Source organism: Indicator indicator, chromosome 10 (genome assembly GCF_027791375.1).
Source record: "Indicator indicator isolate 239-I01 chromosome 10, UM_Iind_1.1, whole genome shotgun sequence".
NCBI classification, from domain to species: domain Eukaryota; kingdom Metazoa; phylum Chordata; class Aves; order Piciformes; family Indicatoridae; genus Indicator; species Indicator indicator.
Genome location: NC_072019.1, coordinates 20,653,094 through 20,674,889, shown reverse-complemented (window position 1 = coordinate 20,674,889; position 21,796 = coordinate 20,653,094). Strand labels below are relative to the sequence as shown.

General features: G+C 54.9%; 1 protein-coding gene across 1 annotated transcript in view; it reads right to left on the bottom strand.

The window, feature by feature from the left end:
• The window catches only part of IPO13 (importin 13), a 30,645-nt gene extending 9,570 nt beyond the window's left edge, over positions 1 to 21,075 (bottom strand). Inside the window, exons 1-12 of the mRNA XM_054384215.1 lie at positions 21,010 to 21,075; positions 11,146 to 11,882; positions 5,804 to 5,944; positions 5,503 to 5,644; positions 4,267 to 4,433; positions 3,795 to 3,915; positions 3,337 to 3,484; positions 2,998 to 3,179; positions 2,096 to 2,122; positions 1,283 to 1,417; positions 907 to 1,050; positions 418 to 498 (exon numbers count right to left, since the gene is read on the bottom strand). Of these exons, the coding sequence (XP_054240190.1) occupies positions 418 to 498; positions 907 to 1,050; positions 1,283 to 1,417; positions 2,096 to 2,122; positions 2,998 to 3,179; positions 3,337 to 3,484; positions 3,795 to 3,915; positions 4,267 to 4,433; positions 5,503 to 5,644; positions 5,804 to 5,944; positions 11,146 to 11,882; positions 21,010 to 21,075 (2,091 nt within the window). The remainder of the gene's footprint in view (positions 1 to 417; positions 499 to 906; positions 1,051 to 1,282; positions 1,418 to 2,095; positions 2,123 to 2,997; positions 3,180 to 3,336; positions 3,485 to 3,794; positions 3,916 to 4,266; positions 4,434 to 5,502; positions 5,645 to 5,803; positions 5,945 to 11,145; positions 11,883 to 21,009) is intronic.
• Positions 21,076 to 21,796: the final 721 nt, after the last annotated feature.

The window sequence follows — 21,796 nt, the reverse complement described above, 5'->3', positions numbered from 1 at the left end:
AGGAAACATCCTTCCCGCTGTTGCAGAAAGTCTCCTTGAAGGGCAGGGGAAAGCAGCTGGTGGGACACTGCCCATGGGTATTTCTGGACTGAAAGACCTGGAGAAACACCAGATGACACAAGTCTAGGCCAGAGCAAAGCTACCCTTTTAGAGAACATAGGTCTGGTAGACCCTCATCTCGCTTCTTCCCGCTCATAGCGGAGCCTGTGTAACTGGAAAGAAGCAGAGCCCATGGGGCCACAAACCAGAAAAGAATGGCCAGACGCTGCTAGTAACAGCAAGTAGCACTGGTCCAGACAACCTAGCAACATACCCCTCCTAACAGGGCATCACCCATAGACTGTCCTTTGCTGTCCCCAGTTCAGGTCAGCAAAGACAGGGAGAGTTGTAGGCAGTATTAATGAGGAGCCTGGTTACCTCCACCACCTGGGCATCATTCAGCCACTTGCTCAGAACCTTCTGTATGAGCTGGAAGACTTGCTGCAGAACCACCACCACCTGTAAGGAATGAGAGGCACTGAAGTGAATCGGCCCCCAAGGCCCTGGCAAGGGGAGAGTCAAGGCTAAGCATGGCCTGGACTCAAACCTTCAGACATTACTGCCTCCTCCCTCATCCAAAGCTTTCTTCCCTGCTGAAGCAGCCTGACATGGCTCACAGCTGGCAGGAAGCACCCAGGCTGTCCTTCAGAGCAGCACCCAGCCAAGAATGATCCCGCAGGTCTCCTCTGTCCACCTCAGGAGTGGTGGGATGAGCTCAAGGAGTTGTTTCAGATGGAATGCACCAGCACTACCCTCTTCACGGAACAGTCTGAATTCCACATTAACTCTACTCTTCTGGCACCAGAAGTGAATACCCAGGCTTTGGCCAGACTGTTGCAAAGAGCATCAAGCTACTACTCTACTCACTGGGTTGGGTCCTTGCTGCACTGGCAGTTTCTTGACCTCATTGTTTTCATGGTCATCATCGTGGTGGCTGATGTCTAAGGTGGTGAAGAGGTTGGAGAGCAGGCCCAGGATGTGGATGATGGCCAGCTTGTTGGAAGGATTGGGCTGCCAAGGAACATAAAGCCAAAGTGTGACACACACCATGCTTCTCAATCACAGTCATGCTTTTGGGATCCTGAGAAACCAGGACTGTAGAGGCAAAGTGCCAGAGAGAGATTCCCTGCACTGCACTCTCTCTTGAGCCCACGTTCCAGAGCACTGCTTCAACACACCAGCCCCAGGGCTGCAGTCAGTGGGAGAAGTCACTTCTGGATGGAGGTAGCACAGAGGCACTCACCGCTTCATCAGCCAGCTTTTCCAGCTGCTGGATGTAGGGGGTGATCAGGGAGTGCAGGTTCTTCAGGATCTCCTCCACTTGCAGTGCAGAGAGCAGGAAACCAAGAGCCTGCATCAGCCACATGCACTGGCTTGTCTACAACATAAAGGAGACACAACAGGGGAGGTCACTGCCCAGCTTGCAGCCTTACCAAACACATGCTAGCTAAGACAGCTTCCAGGGGCCCAGCCAGCAAAGTCAGGACCCTGGTGCTGCAGCTCCTGAACTGCTCTGTCTGGGTCAATCTAGGTGCAGCTCACTGCAGAAGAAGGGAGCAGCTCCCTACCATCACAGCAGAACCCAGGGAACAGATTTTCTGCCACCATCACATCTGGCTTCTTCCCAGCAACTCACTGGAAGACCATTTGGTGCCCAGAGATCTCCATGCTGGCACCACTCACCACCCTAATTTGGCACACCAACCTTTGCACAGCCTTTTCTCAGCCCTGACTTCTCTCCTCACACTCATCGCCCTTCTTTTTCCTGATGAAGACATGCCTGCTCTCATCGCATCTTTGAACTGCTCAAGTTAAGCCCCCTTGGGGACTTCCCTCTCTATGGGGACATATTCTGCATTGTGACCCCAGCCCACATGTGGTGGGTGCCTGGCAGCACAGTGAGAGGCTGCGAGCAGCCTGGCCCCACACACAATGGGTGCTGAGCTCTCCTGGGACAACTCCACTTGCAATGGCACCCCTTGTGTCTTCAGCTGAGTGCAGCTGAGAACGGGAGGGTGAGCAGAACCAGCTAGACATCTGAGCCAGCTCCTCTTACCTTGTGAATCTGCTTCATCAACACCTCCTGCCAAAGGGAAGAGGAGAGAGAAAGAGGAGGTTGAGTGATGCAGAAAGCCCATTCCCTGTCAGGGGGCAGGACCGATGCAGGAGATCAAGACAACCAACACCAGTGTAGGCACAGACAAATGACATGTACTCCCCACAACAGCCAAGGAGCAAAATTCTTATCCCCTGGTAAGCTCTTCCCTGAGCCAGCCCACTCAGCCACCCAGCAAGGGGAGCCTCTGGCTCTGACGAGCTTGCAATGGGACAGATCAAGGACTTAATTAGGGCTTCCTTATTCCAGTGACACCGTCCCCCAGGCTCTAAATGCAGAGACTCATCCCCTCCACCAGTCCCCCTCCACCCCCATGCACACTCTGGCATCTCACCTTAAGCCCAGCCCTCCTCCTAGTGCCTTGGGACTCTGAGCCCCATCTGCCCCAAGCCCTGAGAGCCAAAAAAAAAAGACCATGAGACAAGCTACTCTGGCACTGCAGAGATCACCTCAGTCTCCTCAGAGAGGCTTGAACACCAGGATGCTCCTCAAGATGCTCAGCAGTGGCACCAGCTACCTGGCAGGTGCAGAGCTGGTAGGATGCTGCTTCCAGCAAGGCAAAGAAAACCCCAGGGAAAGAACAGATGCCCAAGGTCAACCCCAGCAGACCCCTTGTCAATCATGTCTGCCACTGTCTGCCATTTCTGCACTCACAGTATGACACAGGGCCTACCACTTGGGTCTGCTACCACAGGAACATGATGGACAAGTCTCCCACACCAAGCAACGTGCCCTGAGCTGCTGCTTTGCATCCCCCTGCCGTGATCTTTGCAGAGGGAAGAGTGTGTGCACAGAGCACATCCCAGGTCACCACCACACATCTGTCTGCATCCTGGTCCTACCTGCGATACAGCGACAATGTTGGCAGCGTAGGGTGGCAGGTCGTACTTGCACTCTCGACAGATCTTCTTCAGGGTGGAGACACTGGAGATGGAGAGCTCAGGGTTGCCCAAGGCTTGGAGTACCAGTGGCAACACGTTGTTAATCATGACAGGGTGATCCGCCAGCCACTCGGACAGGGCCCCTGCGCACACAGACAGGATCAGACTACACCACAGGCTCTTGTTCCTCACATCCCAAGACACTCATCTTTGCTTTTCACCACTGTTACTGCTTGTCAAGAGCAGCCTCTGAGGGGTGCCCCCTCCCCAGCCCAGCCTGCACATGAACAAAAGCCTCACCGATAGTGAACATGACGGTGTCAGCAAGCTGCACGTTGCTGATGCTGATCCGGGGAATGAGGCCGATCAGCCCTGGCACTACGTCGGAGTAGTTCACATCGATGGTCTCGGCAATGGACTGGAAGCCATAAAGCAAGGCCTCCGTGTGCTGGCAGGGTTAGAGAGGCACCATCAGAGCCATACACAGACCCCCGATGCCCACCCCAGTCCCAGCTCCAGGCACTAGCTCAGATCTCCTCACTGTGGCTGAGAAGACTGCTCCCTGGGCAGCACTAAGGACGGGGAGATAGAAGACTCATTCCAATCCCTAGCAGATCCCAGAAAGCCTGCATGTGGGCTAGGAAGGTGGCCATGCTTTTAGCCTCTATCATGTCCCTTTGCTCTCAATGTCCTGTCGTAAGGATAGGTCTCTGAAGGGCTGGCAGCCATCAGCCTGGTGCTTGAGTCCCCTCACTCACCTGCCATGTGGATGGCTGCTCTGTGTTGGTCAGGAGACGTCCCAGTTTGTCATAGAGGCTACTCAGGAGCTCAGCACCCAGCATCTCGTACACATACATCAGTGTGTCTGAGATATCCACCCTGCAGAGAACATGGCGGGGTCTCCAAATGCTCTTCCCATCCTCTGCAGAGTGCTCTCTGCACACACGTTACTTCCCCTCCCACTGTCAGGCAGGTGGCAGGCACTGCCTTCATGAGGATACTGCCCCAGCCTAACAGAGTGCTCCCAGGGCTTCCTAAGCAGGGCAGCTGGTGATATGGCCAAACATTAGCTCATTTCCTTACCACCCCCACAGCCAAAGCAGCTCTTGGTAGAAGAAACCCTCTCTGCATTCCTCCTTGAGTCTCCCCAAGCACTCAGCCTTCAGAGTGGCAGGATGCTGCTGGCATCCTTGCCTGCTTGACAAGCAAACCCAAATCTCCCAGCTGTACCTGTATATCCGAAACTGCTCCTTCTCATCCGAAGACCAGAAGCCATACTCCTCATCAGATGGGAACTGGGCTTTGTGCAGCAACACATCCACCAGCTGGAAGTAGACAGGCCTGTACACCTGCTGGTACACTGCCTGCTTGTCTGGCTCGAAGGAGAGGATGTCATCCTGGCAGTCCGAGGAGAAATACATCAGGTGTTCCAGAGGAAAGAAAATGGGGATAGCATGCCTGCTGCAAGAGGAACTCAGGGGCATCTCCCAGGGCCAGTGGGACCTGTCTTGCTTTGGAGGTTGCAATTCCAGCTTCCCAGAGTTCACCTGATGCCAAGCCCTTCTGTAGCCGCAGCATTATCTGGAGGCAAGATGCCAGAAGCCCCAGCAGCCAGGTGGACCCTTGAGTGTTTGAGCACAGCACAGTTACAGCAGGGTGGCACTGCCCTGCTGAGCACACCAGGATCAGGAGCGTACATGCCTCAGACCCCTGCGAGGCAGGCTGGAATGGGTACCTGGAGAGCAGAGCACTCTCCTGCCTGCACTCGTATCCTCAGACCTATCTGGGCAAGAAGTGAGGGGAGGTGGGAGCCTCAGCCTAGCCCCATGCAGCAAAGGAGCTGCTGGCATGGTGCTGACATCGCCCCCTTCCCTGCCCACGTGCAGCCACACCGCATCCCACACTCAGCCACACCGTCATCAGATTGCAGAGGAGTGGAGCTGGCGAGATGAACAGGGGCTAAAAATAGAGCATGACATGGCAGGGTTGCTCTATTGGCACGGGGAACACTGGGCCTGGGACAGGAACCCCATGCTGGGCAATGACTAGCAGCCCCCAGCTCTGTCTTTCCTCCTGCAGGAGACCACAGTTGCCAGCCCAGCAACAGGGTCAGGCCCACAGGGAACAAGCACATGCTCTGCTCCCTGCCTGCAGCTGGTACAGCCACACAGCAAGGTCTGGTGCAAAAAAAAAACCCACGAAATTAGCATGAAGTTTTAATTAGTTATGTTAACAAGGCCCTTAGCGGCTGGCTCAGATTTCCTTGGAAGACTGGGAATGGAAAAAGTAAGCCACGGGGCCAGCATTTCTGAGGTATGTGCCCTGTAGCAGCTGCAAGTGCAGGGTGAGGTGTGGGGGTGTCACAAATCCCTGGGAACCAAACGCAGTCCAGTCCCTGTGCACTGCTGCTTCCAGCTCTGCCTGGAGTGCAGGATCTGGACAGGCTGCCCCACAATAGCCACTGACCTGCAATGTGTACCAGAAGGTGAGTGTCAAGGAGCTGGTGGTTTCATTGACGGGGTAGTGCCCAGGGATGCCAGTGCAGAACATGATCATGTTGACCAGAGCCAGGAAGCTCTGCCAGTGCTCCACCTGGTCCAGGAGGGCCCTGGGGAGCAGAGAGCATGGTCAGAGTGGCACCACCACCTGGCTCCTCTGGCCTGACACACGTCACTGAGTGCAGGGCAGTCCCTGGACAAAACAGCATGTGAGGAACAGTGGGCTGCTCCAGTCCGCTCTGGTGCACTGGATGGTCCCCAGCACTCACCGGGAGTGGTTCTCCCCTAAGGCCACAGCAATGCGGCAGATTCCGTGGGATGTCTCCATGTCCCCGCTCTGGACTGCCTGGCGCAGCTGCTCTTGGAGCCCCAGCACAGGAGGGATGAGCTTCAGGAGGGTGTTCACATACCTGCAAGCACAGCCTGAATCAGTTGCTGGGCCTTGCCTCACCAGCACCAGCTGCCATGGTAGCCAGCCCTTCTGATGCTCTCCCAGGGCTCCTGCCCAGCTTTCCCTACTGGAAAGCTGCTTTGTGTAATGGGATGGATCCAGAAGACTTTACCATTTACAGGACTCTCCTCCCATCCTGTCCATCAGGACAAAGGTTGAAGCCCCAAGTGCTCCTACAGCAGAGCCTTTGCAACTGAAGAGAAGGCCAGAGCCAGTGGCCATCAGCTCTGTGCTGATGCATCTCCCTCTGCCCGCCCAAACCTGCTGGCCATCACTTGTCACTCCCATGACCAGCTCCACGTGAGCTGTTCCTGTGCACAGCAGCATCAGAAGAGAAGGGGAGTGGGAGAAGGGCAGACCTGTGGGCTCTTCTCACCATGCTTGCAGCCCGTGCTTCTCAGCTCTGCATGGAAACATCCAGAACTGCCAGTGGTAAGCTGCATCATGGGCACATAGAATCATGAGATTATTTGGGTTGGAAGGGACTTTTAAAGCTTATCTCGTCCAACATCTAGATTGTGCTCTCTGTCTGGGATTAAGTGGACATCCACCCTCAAGGACTCCCACCCAGGGAGGATGCTGGCCCCATGGAATGTCTTCCTGGTCCCCACCCTCCCAGGCTGCTGCAGCACAGCAGAGCTCTCCCACAACACATCATGCACATCAGCCTCCCCTCGAGCTGCCTGTAAGTGATGGTAACCAAGGCAACAAGAAGGAGGCAGTCAAGGTGAAAAGCAGCCCGGGGCCCCCTGAGAGAGGCCCTGCTGGAGGCTGATGAGCAGCCTGCCATTTCCCTGCCTGCCCAGGCATGTTATCTAGAGCTGCAGCCATTCTGTGTGCTCCTCGCCTGCCCCACCGCATGCAGGTGTGGGGCCAAGGATGTTCAGAGTGCAAGCACACAACAGCTCTTGCTGTGGCTGATTCAGGAGAGAACAAAGCCATTGGTGCCACCAGTGCAGACAGAGAGCTGTGCTGGTGGTGGCAGCTTGTAAGGCTGGGCCAGCAGGAGAAGGCAGAGGCCACAATGGGTCTTAGGTTCTACTGGCTGCCTCAGCATTCCCTCTGTGTCCTGCCAGGGCTCATTTCCCCTCCCACCTCTCTGCCAGAGAAAATCCCCCAGCAAAGGGGATGGATATTTCTGTGTAAACCATTTTTAAGTCTCTAGTGCCCCGTGAGTGATGCATGTGGCAGTGTAAGAGCAGTGTGGTAATGGAGAATTTGGAAATTCACCAGCTTTTCTCACCAGAAACTGAACCTGCAGTCATGGTCAGCTCAAGGGAACCCAGGCAGTGCCCAGACAACAGCCCATAGAGAGAACCACCTGGATTTGCTTCCATGCTGCAACTCATCCTTTGTGAAAATTTCTAGAAAAGGTTGGATGAACCATGTTTCCTGAGCATCACCATGCTCTGCTCACTGTCAATGCAGATGTAAGGGCAATTTGGATGCAAGGGTCTCCAGTGAGGAGGAAAATTCTTGCTCTAGGTGAAGTGTTTTAAGCAGCTGCCCAAGAACCATGGCCAAGCCAGTTGGAGCTGAGCTCCTTTCCTCCACATACAGAAGCATGGATACTCAGACCACCCTAAGTGGTTAGCATTGCTTCCCAACCCCAAGCAACCAGATGGCACCATAGCCCTGATCAGGAGCAGAGCTTGCCCCCAGGAGACAGCCAACACCTCTGGCACTGCTGCCAGCCACCACTTCCCACCCCTGGAACGCCAGTTCCAGGCAGGAGAGGATAAGACCATGCCAGCCCAGGCGAGCCCCTGACTGCCTAGCTGCGCAGCACGTCTCCAGCAGCCGGTAACTGGGGAGGCCTGGGAAAGAGCGTCCGAATCCGGCAGCCACATGGGGATGTTCCCCATCTATTTCCCTCCAGTGAGTTGTCTTAGTTTTCCTGAGCAAGATTTGCTACCCTGGTATTTAGCAGCTGAGCAAATTTTGTTTCCATGAGTTTGTCTGGTCCTGTCTCAAAACCCAGTGAACTGCAGCATCTGCAGGACTCTCCATAAAACCATCACCTCCTTCTGCTCTTCCCACAACCCTCCCCAAACCACACTACAGTGGTGGGGGGTGACCTGAATAGGGGGAGAGATGGGCAGCTCATATGGGACAATCTGATCCTTCCTGATCCATAATGTCCTGCTGAGAAACCTCTGACATTATTAAAAACCTGTTTCTAATGAAGCTCTTGGACAACTGATCTAGTGAAATTCCTCTTCAGGGATTCAGCATCAGGTGCCAAGACCAAGAAAGGATGGGATGGATACCAAGCACACCCACCCGGACCACTTCAGAGAGGTGGCTCAGCATCTGATGCCCACACTCTGTAACTCCTACCACAGGCACACACCACATGGAGGTCCCTCTCCCCACTCTGACACTACCCACTGGGCTGCAGGAGCATGGCCAAGTGCTGCATGACAGCTCTCTCCCTGCAGAACACACTGCTGAGCTCTCTGACCTGCTTAGCTGGGGGATAATCCTCAAACAAGACAGAAAATCCAGACCAAGCCTCTTCTGCAAACAAGGCACAACATTATCTCCATTCCCTACCCTCCTGCAGATTCAGGAGCTTCCCAAGGTCCCCAAGAGCAGAGGTGGGCTCAGAGGTGCTCCAGTGGTCAGCTCCTGGCCAAGTCTCTGAGGTTTCTTCTCAGGAACAATATCCTAACAGAGAAGCAGAGTCCAGACTCCAGTAACACTCAGGACATTCCCTTCTCTGGGTGCCAATGGCTCCCACCTGCCTGGCAGGTAAGGAGATCAATCACTTTGCACCTACAGATCTCTGCTACATCATTTCCAGTAACATCTTGGAGGCAGGAAAGTCATCCACTGCTGCTCACAGGCAAGGGAAGTGAAAGCTGCTAGTGCAAGTAACTCGCTCAAGAGTGGGGCAGCACCATGGCCAGAAGATTCTTGCCCATGAGGTCTGACCTGCCCTTTTCCATTTGAACAAGGGTGGCAGCTGGCTCATGCCAGGATGAGAAGCTGCAGGGTGAGTGATATCTTGCAGGGTGGTGCTCCCCTGGAAAGATGACCTGAGGCTACCTGACCCTCAGCAGCAGAAGTTGATGAGGTACTGAGCCTTCTGCTGATGGTAGATGCACACCTGCATGACCACCTCTGCAGCAACATCAATGAAGCCAGTTGGGAGGGAGTGAGGTGAAAAGACACAGGGTCTATAACTCATAGGAACCCATGGGAAAGCAGACACCAACCCTGTTGTGGAGTGATGTCTCACAAAGCTCTGGAGAGGACCATGTCAGCAGCATTAAGGCTGCTCCAAGACTGTAGCCAAGTGCAGCAGCGAGCCAGGGCCCTGTGGAAACAAAGGCAAGAGACCATGGAGGAAGAGAGTGGGCTGAGATGCAGCAGGGATCTCCCAGACGGGAGATAAAAGACAGAAAGGTCAGAAGACTCCCTAGGGGGGCAGGGGAAGAGCTGAATCAACAAGAGCTAAGCAACAAAGCTGAAGGGGCGGGACAGCCGGGAGGAGGGACACAGGATGGAAGACACAAGGAACAAAGAGGAAGAGAGAGAAGCAGTGGCTCTGTGAGCTGTCCTACTCCTGAAACCATCACAGATATCGGCATCGAGCACAGTCCTGCTCGTCCCTGGAGCAAACACCACATGCTGCCTGGCAGGGCATCTCTGTGACAATGCCACCACTGTCCCTATGCCCCAGGAGTGGGGGCTGAGCCAGGGTCACACACTGGGCAGCCTTTCAGTCCAGCTGCCCACCCCGTCCCAGACACTGCCCACATGCCTACAGACAGGATGGTGCTCTACTGTGCCTTCAGGGAGAAGGATGGAGAGCAAGTGTCGGTGATGCTGATGCACAGCAGGACCAAACAAGGCCAGAAACTGCATGGCATGGTCAGCATGGGACCAGCAAGGAAACTCCACTGTCAGCCACACCTCTCACCAAATTCACTTTGAAAGCTCAAGCTTTTAATGCAATTGAGTAACAGTGCCACAGGGACAGGCTCCTGCACACAGGTGGGGAATCACCACCAAAGGACTTCTGAGACTCCTGGGAAATGGAAAGGAGGAAGACAGAGTCTCAGCATTTCAGAACTGCCAGTCACATTCTCTCACCTTCTCGTTTCTTGCACTAATCCTGCTACAAGTGTTCAGGCTGGCCCACAGCCTTTTCTGGTTACCAGGAAAAGCTATTTGTAGTTACTTTCTGAATGCTAGCAAACAAGGCAACCCCTCCTCATACCCAGCAATGCATCAAAACCCTGATGGGTCCCTTTGTGCACTAGGACTTGCAGTCTCCAGATACAACCCCCTTGTCATCAAAGAGGGCAGCTCAGGCTGGAGACCAAGCCAGTTGCCCTTACACTGAAGCCAGGTGAAGCATGAAGGCTCACAAGTACAGCAGCAGCAGCAACTGCATCGCTGCAGAGGTTCAGAGCCTGCGCGGTGTGCAGTGATGCACAGCAGCAGCAGCTCAGCCTTGCCTTCAAGGAAACTCTCCTCTTCAGGGGAAGGTTGCTAAGCAGCCAGGAGGGAATGTGGCCACAAGAACTAGAGAAGATGTACTTTCTCTTCTATGGGCACCAGTTCCTGGAGCTGTCAGCAGTTCAGACAATGGGGACAAGCAGCCAAGCTTCGAGCCCTGCAACACAGCCCCAGCACAAGCTGCTCCAGCTCCCAGCTCCAATGTTTCAGGGGCAGGCACAGTCACAAACAAAGGACAAGTCCTCAGTGGGAGGGAGAAGACCAATGTGTCTGCTTTTATTATCCCTGCATCAAATCAGTTCCTTGGCTCGATCAGCAGCACAAGGCAGAGGAGGGTCTCTGAACTCCTCCTCGCAGGAGCCAGACAGCTGCTCCCTGGTCAGGATCCAGCACAAGAAGCCAAAAGGGAGCATCTTCATCTGCTTGAGAAGAGGAGGGTGGACATGGGCTGCAGCTGCCCAAGACTACATGGTCCCCACAAGTCAACCATGGTGCCAAGCCTGCCAGGATCAACCATGTGAAACCAGTAGCCCCGGTCTGCTTTTAACATCTCCCTCTACCAAACCCTGTCATCATCACCTCCAGGGACGATGGTAGCTAGAAAAAAAAAAGTTTTCTTTCTCCCCATGCCAAACCCCCATCGACGCCCAGGAGCACCAACCCACAGAGGACAGGAGAGCCTGCCCTTACCTCTGGGCATCTGGCTGGGAAATGGCATTGACAACAGCCTCCACCGCTGTGTCAAAGAGCTCCGGATCCTGCAGAGAGGTGAAAGCTGCCTGGATCAGGTTCTCGCAGTCCATCAGCGGGATCTCCAGCTGCACCCAGCTGGAGAAGCACTTCAACACCTTCTGCTTGATGAAACCTGGGGAGTCCTGCTGCTGCAGCAGCTGCTCCAGCAAAGGGAAGACAGAGCTGCACTCCTGCGCCAGGACACTGCGGACCTGGCCCTTGCGGTACTGTGGCAGGCGGCTGGTCTGAAACTCCTCAGGCAGCACCGTCAGCAGCTCCAGCAGCGCCAGGCACCGTGCTCGCCCGTCCACGTTGGAGTCCTCTGCCTGGAACATGCGCACCATGTCTGCCACAGCGCAGGGCCAAGCCTCTGGCATCATGCTGAGCGCCAGGGAGGCCAGCGCCACGCACAGCCGGGTCAGCACGATCTTGGAGCCGCTGGCGAAGCGAGTGATGTGGGTGAAGAGCTGTGACTTGAGGCTCTCATACTGGTCAGCCGGGATGTCGTTCCAGTAACGGGATATTTTAATGTGGAGAGCACTGGCCCCAAAGTACTGGATCTCGGGCACCTTGTCCATGTGGAGAAGTAGCCAGCTGAAGTGCCATGCCTGGGGGGAAACTTGCGCCTGCATCAGCCATTTCTGAGCCAAGTTCTTGTTCTCAATGTTTGGGTCGTAATACAGCTGATGGAGAGCCTGCAAGAGAGAGGGAAGCATCCTAGAGCAGCTAAAGGAGCACCTTCATGGCTGATCCACCAGAGGAAGGCTCACCAGGATGGAACCCAGTACCTGGGCTGCCTGCCAGCTGCTGCCCTGCAAAGCCACCCTACCTCCCCTCATCAGCTGTCCTCCCTCCTTGGACTCAAGCAAGGAGATAGCAATATGGCAGCAAAGCATTCCTCCCCTCTTCTTCTCATACTGCACTCCAAAAATTTATTTTCCTTAGTCACCTCCTATCCTCACCTTCTCTCATGCCAAACCTGCTGCTTCCCTGACATGCAGTCACTGGGGTATGTACAGGACCCTTCCGACACACAAAGGGCTGTAAGAGACATGGCACACTGGTACTCCTGCTTTCCACCTGCACCTGCTCTCAGAAAGGTGCTGTGGATGCACCAGCTCTCAGAAAGTATGTGTGGCCTAAAGCTTGCATCTGGCAGCCCAAAAATGCATGAGCTGCTGTCAGGTTGTACAGAGCCCCAGAAACCTGCAGTCACTAAGGGATTAATGCCTCCAGAGAACCCATCTGAAGTTTTCACAAATCCCGCCAGTTACAGCTGGCATCTAACCCTGCCTCTGCCACCACCTCCTGTGACAGTCCATGACTGCTCACTCCATCTCCTTGTATGGAGAAAAGGAACATCACTCACCTGTTCCAACAGCTTTGGGAGATCTAGTTACTGCTTTGCAGAGCTCAGATCCACATGAACAGCCCCATGCAGGCTGCAAGGCTTTACTTGCAGAGGAATATTGTACAGATATTAAGGCTAACAATGATTAGTTATTTATCCTGAATGGGTGCAACTGGCAACCCAGTGATGCCCTTGCACACAGAAGGGGAGAGTAACTTCTCCCTGCCTGAACTCCATCTTCCAGCAGGGAGGTTTTCTGCCTGGCAGGGCACATTTAATTTCAAGCTGTTGACTGCAGACATGAACACACCAGAAGCAAGGAAAAGAAACAACATTTGTCAGGCACCCGTCACACCCCACCAGCAAATCAATGTATGATTCCAGCAGGTGCAGAGGATTTTTTGTGTCCCTATCCTAGCTCCAGGTCTCAAATATCTTCCTCCCCCTCAGAAAGCTCTACGAAATTCTTGTGTGGCTCTTGTACCCAGGAGAGGATTTAAACCCTATTTTTAAGCACATAGAGTTGGCAGCCTGGGGCACAGGAACAAGCTTCTCAAGCAAGCACTTGTGCCTCCTGCTGCTTCCCAGCACAAGACCAAAGAGCAGGACAAAACAGCAGGAACCTTACAGAGACAGCACTGCTTGGGCCATGATTTGAAATGCCCCTGTTCAAGACTTTGTGGCAAGGGAAAATGAGGATAACGTCTTTGTAAGAAGTAGGTTATAAAGTACGTCGTAGGAGATGGAGACAGCCAACATGGACTGCAGAGGGACAGGCACCTGTCCCACTAAAATATGTATCCTGACACAGAAAAGGTTAACCCTAGATAAGCAGGACACAGGGAGAAAGAAATCCATCCTGAAAGTGGTCAAGGGGAGTTCATGAACTACCAGCAGCTAGCTGAAACCTTGCTCTGTTACAGTTATCTTGGACTCTTGCCCAAAGCATCACTCAGCTGCAGGGGCAGAGGTAAGTGCCGTCATCCATTCCCATCAAAGCAACACTTTTACTTCAGTATCAAGCAATATCTGCAGATGTGCTAAACACTCAGCCATTCCTGAGGGTAGGAACCTGGCTCCTGCCCCTGCTCTTTTGCTAACGACTGAGTCATCCTGCAGCAGAGCCTGAGCTGGAGCACCCAATGATCTTCTCCATTACCAGCTCAGTCTCTTACTTGCTCTCATCAGAGCTTGCTGCTTATTTTCTTTCCAAAAGAAATCTCACTTGTGATTTCCAGAGTTAGTGACAGCCCACTCTTTCCCTTTCCCACTTGCTGGGCACTGTCATGAGATGCAAAGGACAGCAGCAGTCCCCTCTGCCTGCTCCCCAGGCTGGGACCCCTCCTTATCTCCTCTCAGCGTCTCTACACCCACGCATATTCTCTAATCAAGTGATTTATTCTACTTTGAATAGTCTTCCTGCTAACACTTAGAAAACTGTGGGGAGAAAAAGAATTGTTATGCATCATCTATTATGAGGCACAATGTGTGCACATGCTCCAGAAGCCCTAACATCTAACCCAGTATGAGATCTGCAAGGCACAGACTTCACCGAGTGTGGAGGATGAGCCTGACCTCCAGCACTGGATCTCAACCCACAAGCTCCCCAGCCACTCACCTCCACTGGCTTCAGGGCTGCTGCTTCATGGGTTCATAGTGGGGAGGTGCACAGGAAAAGCATGGCACTGGGCACACTCTGGGCACACCAAAGCCACAGGCAATGGGGAACATGGCAGGGCAGCAGAGCAGAGGCTGGCACGCACAGCCTGCCTGCTGGGCAGCAGCTGCAGGCTCGCCCTGCTCCTGGTTGGGGCAGCTGGTGCTGTTGGCTAAGTTCTGATCTTGCCAAGCAAACAGACCTTGGTGCTTTCATGGGACCACCCAAGTGAAGGGAGAGAACCAAGTGATGAGACAGCCCAGTGCAAGGCTGAGGTGCAAGCACCCTGCACACAGCCCCAGCAGCAGAGGTGCCAACACTGTCTGTGTGCAAAGAAATGGCTGCTGCAAGGAGGGAGTACCACTGTAGATGTTCCCCTCCATGCTCATGCAGGGGAGATGTCACAACCACTACATTGGAAGCACAGTGAGTAACTGCAGGACCTCTCCCCAGGCAGGGTCAGCTCTCCAGCCAAGCTAAATGCTGTACCATCACCACCATCCCAGCACCTCGCCTGCACACCTCACATTCCACCCCACACACAGTGCTCACCGCCACCAGTGAGCTCTCCAGGGATCACCCAGCAACACCACTCTGGAGCCCCACTCCTCCTGCAAGGAGTCCCTGGAGAAGCTTCCAGCAGAGGCTCCCAGAAATGTGTGCTAGAGTCTCCACTGCTCAGCACCTTGGGGAGAGAGGGTGGGTGGTGAGATGACAAAGTTTACCAACTACACTAAGCTAGTCAGAGGATGGAAACAAAGCTGATGCAGTAGAGTCACACTGCAAGCTGTTGGAAGTGAGAAGAATATTCTGGAAAAACATGGCTGCTGGCTTTCTCACCTGCCTTCCCTGAACACCCTGCCCAGAAGGGGTCTGGCCATGGTGGCTCCTGGCCAGAGCACAGCTGTTCCTGGCTGTGTGCAGGAAGTCAGGTAGAGAGGCAAGGCAACCAAAAGAACACCCCATCTGGTGCTCTACACACCATGGGAGCTTTCCAGAGGACCTACAAGGATGGATGTCAATACTGGGACCATCCTCAAAGCAGTAGATGAAACCCCTGGGAGAAGACTAGGCTCTCTGCCTAGCCTACCTTGCACATTGGCTGAGTATCATCCTCAGCCAAGAGCATGGGACAGAAGGCTGCAAGGCATCATGCCCTGCAGAAGTGTACCTGAACACCTGGTATGCTCCTTCCCAGCAAGGCAAGGCACTGTCCTCATCCCAAAGGTTTCCACTGTACTTTGACATCACCACACTGACCAGCACTCTCAGGCCCATCACGAATCACTGGAGATGATGAGAGGTCCTCATCAGTGCCAGGACAGAGAAGCAGAAGGCATGAAATTGGGCAGTGACATCCAACAGGGAGGCTTTGTGCATTCTGATTTGAATGGGTGGCTGACACCAGACCTGCCTCCTCCCCAATTAGATGTGTAAACTTGTAACATGAGAGCTCAAAAACAACCCAGCTGTCAGTCATGCCCTTTGGCCAGGAAAGGAGCTATTTCCAACATCAGCTCTGCTTGGTTGAAAATAAATCAAGCTATGATGGCTCTTCCCTCTAAAAAAGCTGAGGCCAAAGTCTCAGTTAGGCTCCAGTCACTGGAGTGGCATCGGCCCCTCAAGAGAGTCAGAAGTAAGCTGCCTTGAGGCTGGACAGCTTGCCCCAAAAGCAAAGGTCCAAGGTCCTACACTGGTCACTTTGGGAGGTGCAGGGGGACCAGCCCAAGAAGAGTTGCTGCCAAGCAAAGGCACCTGATCTTAGGTTAGGAAAAGGAGCTGCCACAAGCTGCCAGAATCTCCCAGCCCTCAGCCCTTGGAGCTCAGGCAGGGTGCCCAGAGCCAGCAGGATGTCTCCCTGACTGCATTAACACAAGGTCCCCAGGAGAGAGGTGGTGTGTCTGTCCCATTTGTGGCATGACAAGAGGAGCTCCAGCCATGCAGCTCCAGCCTCAGAGCCTTCCCAGGGGCTCCATGGGGAGACAGTCACCTCCACAGGGGCTGGGCTGCTTGAGCAAACAGAGGTGACAGCAGCTACAGCTCTGAGGTCTGCATCCTGGCAAGGGAAACAGCAAGCTGCAAAACATACTCCTGTTCTGCTCCTTGCCCTGTGCCCACAGCTGTGGCATGCCAGCAGCTGTGGTGGCTATGGCCCCATGGCAGCCACCAGCCTTCTTCCAGCAGAAGCCTGTGGGATGTCTCCTGCTGCAGTCTCTTGCTGTCCTTTCTAGCTGAATGCACTTGCACCACCAGTGCTGCAGGCCTGCCACAGCACAGCCATTAACGTGGCTCTGCCGAGCTGGGGGAAGGCCACCCCTGCCTCCCCCAGCCACGGCTGGGCAGGCCGAGCAGCCAGCAGCCCTGGGGAGGCAGCAGCCTGCTGAAGCACCAAGGATAGCAAATGGATGCAAAATAAAGCTTTGTGTGTGCTGCCAGGCATGCTGTTCCTGCTCAAGGAACCCACGCTTTGCCAGCAGTCCCAAAGAATGTGGGTTTTCCCCCCCCTCTCCTAGCAGAGGTGCTGCTACTTCACAGCCCCTCTCTGAGCCTAGATTGCCCACATCGAGCCCTCAGCTGTCTGAAAGGGGCTACAGCCCAGATGCAGCTCAGCAGCTTCAGCATCCCTCCCATTGCTTCACTGCCTGCAGCCAGAGAATGGCATGGTCCCCAGCAGGGACAGGAGTGGTAAATGTGTGCTCTCTCAGTGGTGGTGATCAGGACCAGAGAGGAACCTTTGGAGCACAGAGCCCAGGACAAGTTGCAAGGGCAACACCCCTGACCACCACCACGCATCACTTCAGCGAACAAGTTCACAAGGTTTTTGAGAGAGGAATCTCTGCCAGCCCCCTGGTACCAATCCCACACATTCTCACCCTCTAAGATGTCAGAACTGAGATGAGGCTCCACTGATGGCCCTTGTAGGACACAGCCAAGCAATGGCAAAGACAAGGTGCTGTCCTCTCATCCCACCATGCCACAGGAAGGAGCAAAATCTTCAGACAAGGTTGGCTCTGGCAAAGATCTGCTTAAACACTAAACAAGGTGACTCCTCGCTTCCCTCAGTTTTGCAAGACTCTCCCCTCCTGAGGTCCCTAACCTACCATCCTTGGCACAGCTGCCATAGCTTGTTCTAAAGAAGAAGTGGCCAAGTTGCTGACAGTGGTGCACCAGACTATTCCTCCCCCTCCCCACAAGTATTCATAATTTTCTTCATCTGGTTTCTGAAGACAGGCAATGAACTTTTTCTGAAAAACCCCAAAGCACTTGGGTTTCTCCTTTCCATCCTCCTGGGTGGAAGGCGGTCCCAGCAACTGCCACATCCCCAAGGCTCATCATCTCCCAGGAGTGGTGATCAAAGCCATCCCTTTCCCATCACAGCAGGCTCCGGATGTCAGCTCCACGACACCCCGCCTACCCTCTGCCAGAGAGACTCTGTGCACTCATCAGGCATCTCCAGAGAGGCACATGGCAATCTGGAAGGCCCAGAGATGCCAGACTGCTAATGTTCTAGGGAAAAAGATGTCAGTGAATGTTACAAACACTCCAGAAGATGAGAGGCAGGCCAAGGGAGGAAAGACCTGGAAGAAACTGGACAAAAAAAAGAGGGCAAGAGCAGGCGCTTGGAAAATTCATGGAGGAATGGCACTGCCTTCTTTATTATTTCAAAAAGGAGGATACTGCTGGAGCAGGTTCAGCTGCACTGAAAACAAGCAAAGAGAGTCTCACATTCCTCTTCTCCTGTCAAAACACCACAGTGGTAGGTGTTGCCACTCATGCCCTGAGAGACCAAAGTCCTGCTTGTGCACTGCTTCTCTGAGACAGACGCAGCCAGCAGGACCAAACATCTGCAATCCATCTTCACTGGAGTAGTGTTCATACTGCAGCAGGAGTATCACCTACACAGGGTAGTGTCACCCCACCAGGCTGGCAGTCACATCAAGGGCAACCACTGGGCATGCAAAGGCACACACAGGTCATGAACCAGATTGCACCACTTAGGCACAGGGACACCAAGCATCCTCACAGCTTGAAGCCCCCAGTTTGCCCAGCCTTCCCTTCTCTCTGACCCCTTCAGCTGCAGCAGCAGGTGCAGGAGAAGCAGAGACAGCCCAGAGCTGCTGGCTGCCCAGCAGGTCCACACAGCACAGCCACACTAGTCTGCTCTAGCTGTGCTGAAGCCAGAGCAACATGTAGGTCAGGCTCGTAAGAAAACAAAACGCAGCTGCCTAGCCCTCAGGTGGGAGCGGGGGACATTGACATGGTAACCATGCAACGCCTCAGCCCCAGAGTGGCTCTGCACTTTCCCTGTGTCATAGGAGAGCTCCAAATGGAAAAATGGAGCAGAAAATACAAGGAGTAACTTTCAGATGGCTCCTGAAGTGCAGCATGTAAACCTGACACCTCCTCAGGAAAAAGGGCATCTACCTGCCTGCTACCCATGGGCTTTCAGACCTGCTGGCTGGCAAAGGGCAGTGGTGGCCCAGCCTACATCATATGCACCCTCCCTACCCCCTGCAAGCATTGGTCACAGCTGGGGGGATATACAGGCACTCTCTGACACAGGTCATGCTGGACAAACAGCAATGATCCTCTTCAGCTACATGGGCACCCAGAGCCTTGCAAAACTGTGGGGCATTTGCCCAAACCACCCCATGAAAAAGAACAGCCAGAATACAGAAGAGTCTTCCAGAGACATGAATCCTCCACATGAAAACCATCAAAGGAGCATGATAAGCATGGTCTGATCAGAGACTTCCCTGGCTAAAACTGCTGCATATGACGACTTTCACTGGCAGGTGACCAGAAGAGGCTTTGACCCTCTGACTTAAGAGCTAACCAGCTCATTATGCTGTTCCTAACCCCAGCACTTATCACTAACTAACTCAGAGTGGAGTCAAACCCTGACTTTAATCAGCACTGAGTGTTATCAATAGAACTGTGCACGAAACCTGCAGGCAGGAGAGTCCAGGCCAGTAGAAGCATCATTTATCTGCAGCTCTACCTGCATACCTCTTACCAGCCCAGTCCCTAGCAAAGCCCACCTTTCCTTTGCTTTGTACCAGAAACACCCCACAGCCCTACCCTGTAAAGACTGCCTCCAACCTGCTGAACCTCTACAGCTTTTTCCTGATCCCACCCCACGTTTCTTCGCCTGTGCAGGGACTATGCTGCTGCCCTCAGCCAGCCATTCAGAACTCTACGACAGTCCACAGCACACTTTCAGGGACACCACCAAGATGGCAATGCCTGCAGAGACCAGGAGAAGCTGGGCAGGCTGGGGGAGGGGAGTCAAAGCATCCCAGAGAGCATCTGCCTCCTCCCAGGCAGCAGGAGACCAAATTCCAAATGGTACAGTGTGGGCAAGCTGCCTCTCAGCACAGCCCCACTTCACCCAGCCAGCACTGGGCATCCCCTGCCCTGGCACTCCCCACCCTTCCCGGGCAAGAGTGCACTTCATTGTTGGTGCAAACAAAGGAGCGGTTTGTGTCTGCCAAAGAGAAAGGAAGTCAGAGGCAAAATCATCCAGCAGCCCTGGATATATGCAGATTAAGCTGCAGAAGGTTGCTTAAATGTAGCATTTTCCAGACATCAGTTAATCCCCCTGGCCATGTGCTGTCTCCATCTCCCTGGCAGAGGAAGGGTGTCTCACCTGCAGCCACAAAGTCAACCAGTGCCCACTCACAAACATGACATCCCTGACCCAACACCTCCTGCAAGGCTGGGCAAGTTGCTGGGGAGGGACAAGTGCAAAACACACACCATGTACCCACCAGCAAGCCCGTGGGCATTGCTTTGGCAAGAAACTTGGTCTATTCTTAACAAGGAAAAATGAGGACACTGGGATTCCCACTAACTGTCTGAGGATCGAGGTATGGATTTACAGGCTGTTAGTACCTGTCAGATGTCTGGCTACAGGATGAGTGGAAGGGAGAAGCAGCTCTCTTGCCCTTCAGGGATGTACCCTCTGCTGCCCTGTCCCCATCACCTCCAAGACAGCCCAATGGAAGGGAAGGTTTTTGTCCAGCTGCCTCCCTGGGTTCATGCTAACATGCTATGCTTGGTCTCCGTGATGAATCCCAGGTCACACAGGGGGCTGCTTGGACTCTTCTCAGCAGTAGCATGATACCAACATGCCTCAGTTTGCTGTGGCCATTCCCTGAATCCCAGGTTTTGGCAATCATGACCTTGCTCTTCTTGCCGTGCAGCTGCTTAGGAGGACGTCGAGTATCCGCAGGAACATAGGGGCTTCAGTCCAGGTTTAGAAGGGCATGGCCGGCCCATCCACCCTCTCAAGGCTTTTTCTAACAGTAATTAACTCCCAGCACCTGGGGAGAATCCCTTCCCTGTCTAATGGCGACACTGATAACGTGGGGCTTCACATCGATGCTACTCGCCCAGCGGCCAGGACCAGTCCCGCGGGCTCTCCCTGCCCGCCGCTGCAGCACGGCGACCCGGAGGACGCCCGTCCAAGACACAAACCTTGCCGTCTGCTCCCATTTCTGCCACATCATTTTTCCCCCCCCGGGCTACCCCGGCACACAGGAGCCGCCGGCTCCACCTCCCGCACCGCGCACCGGACCCTGCAGAGCGGGCGGGCAGGTCCCTATCGCCCCCGCAAAGGGCAGCGCGGGCAGGGCACCGAGGATGCCACCCCGCCGTCCTCCCCGGGCCCGACACCACCGAACCACACCATCCTCCACGCCACGAGCCGCAGCCGCCTCACCGGCATCAGCATCCCGCAGCCGCGTCCCTCCGCAGCCGCGTCCCCCCGCCCCGCCGACTGGGCCGGGAGGGCTCGGGGCGGCTCGCTCACCTTCTCCACGTTCTCCACCGTGAAGTCGAGGCCCTGCGGCGGCGGCGCCTCCGCCCTCCGCTCCATGGCTGCGGCGGCGGCGGCGGCGCTCAGGAGGCGGCGACGGGAGGGCGACAGCGGCGGCGCACGGGCAGCCGCATCGCGGTGGGACCCGCCTCTCCACCCCGACAAGGGCGGCGGCAACGGGGCGGCGAGGCAAGGCCCGGCTCGGCTTGGTCGGGAGACGCCCCGAGCGGAGCGGCGGTGCACGGCACGGCACGGCGGGGCACGACACCGCGGCTCCAGTCCGGCACCGCTTGGCCCCCGCAGGCGCGACCGGGCAGCCCAGGGACCTGCTGCCGCACCGCGCCGCACGCCGGGAACGGTAGTTCCGGCCCACGCGCGTCCCCTGCCGGGTGCCGGGCAGCGCCCCCGCTCCCCTCGCGTGGTGTGAGCAGTACTGGCGGCAGCCCCGCTCCAGCTCTGCCGCTGCCAGCCCACGGGTGTCAAACACGCTGGGCACCCGTGTCTCGTCGTGTGCCCCCCCACCTTCCCGGTCACCGGCACACGCAAGGGTTGGGCTTGCAGCCCATCACTTTATTGCTACAGGAAAAGGCGACTGTACAAAAATAGAGTTTATCCCTCAAATTTTACAAATAATAGAAAAAGGGGGCCGGGGCACGGGGCACCGGGGCCGGGGTGCTGTCCAGGGCTTCACAGTAGCACTGGGGTTAAATTACACCTGGCCCCTGGGAGCCCAAAGTCATAAATAGGAGCTGCCGCTCGAGAACAATAAATAAATAATTTA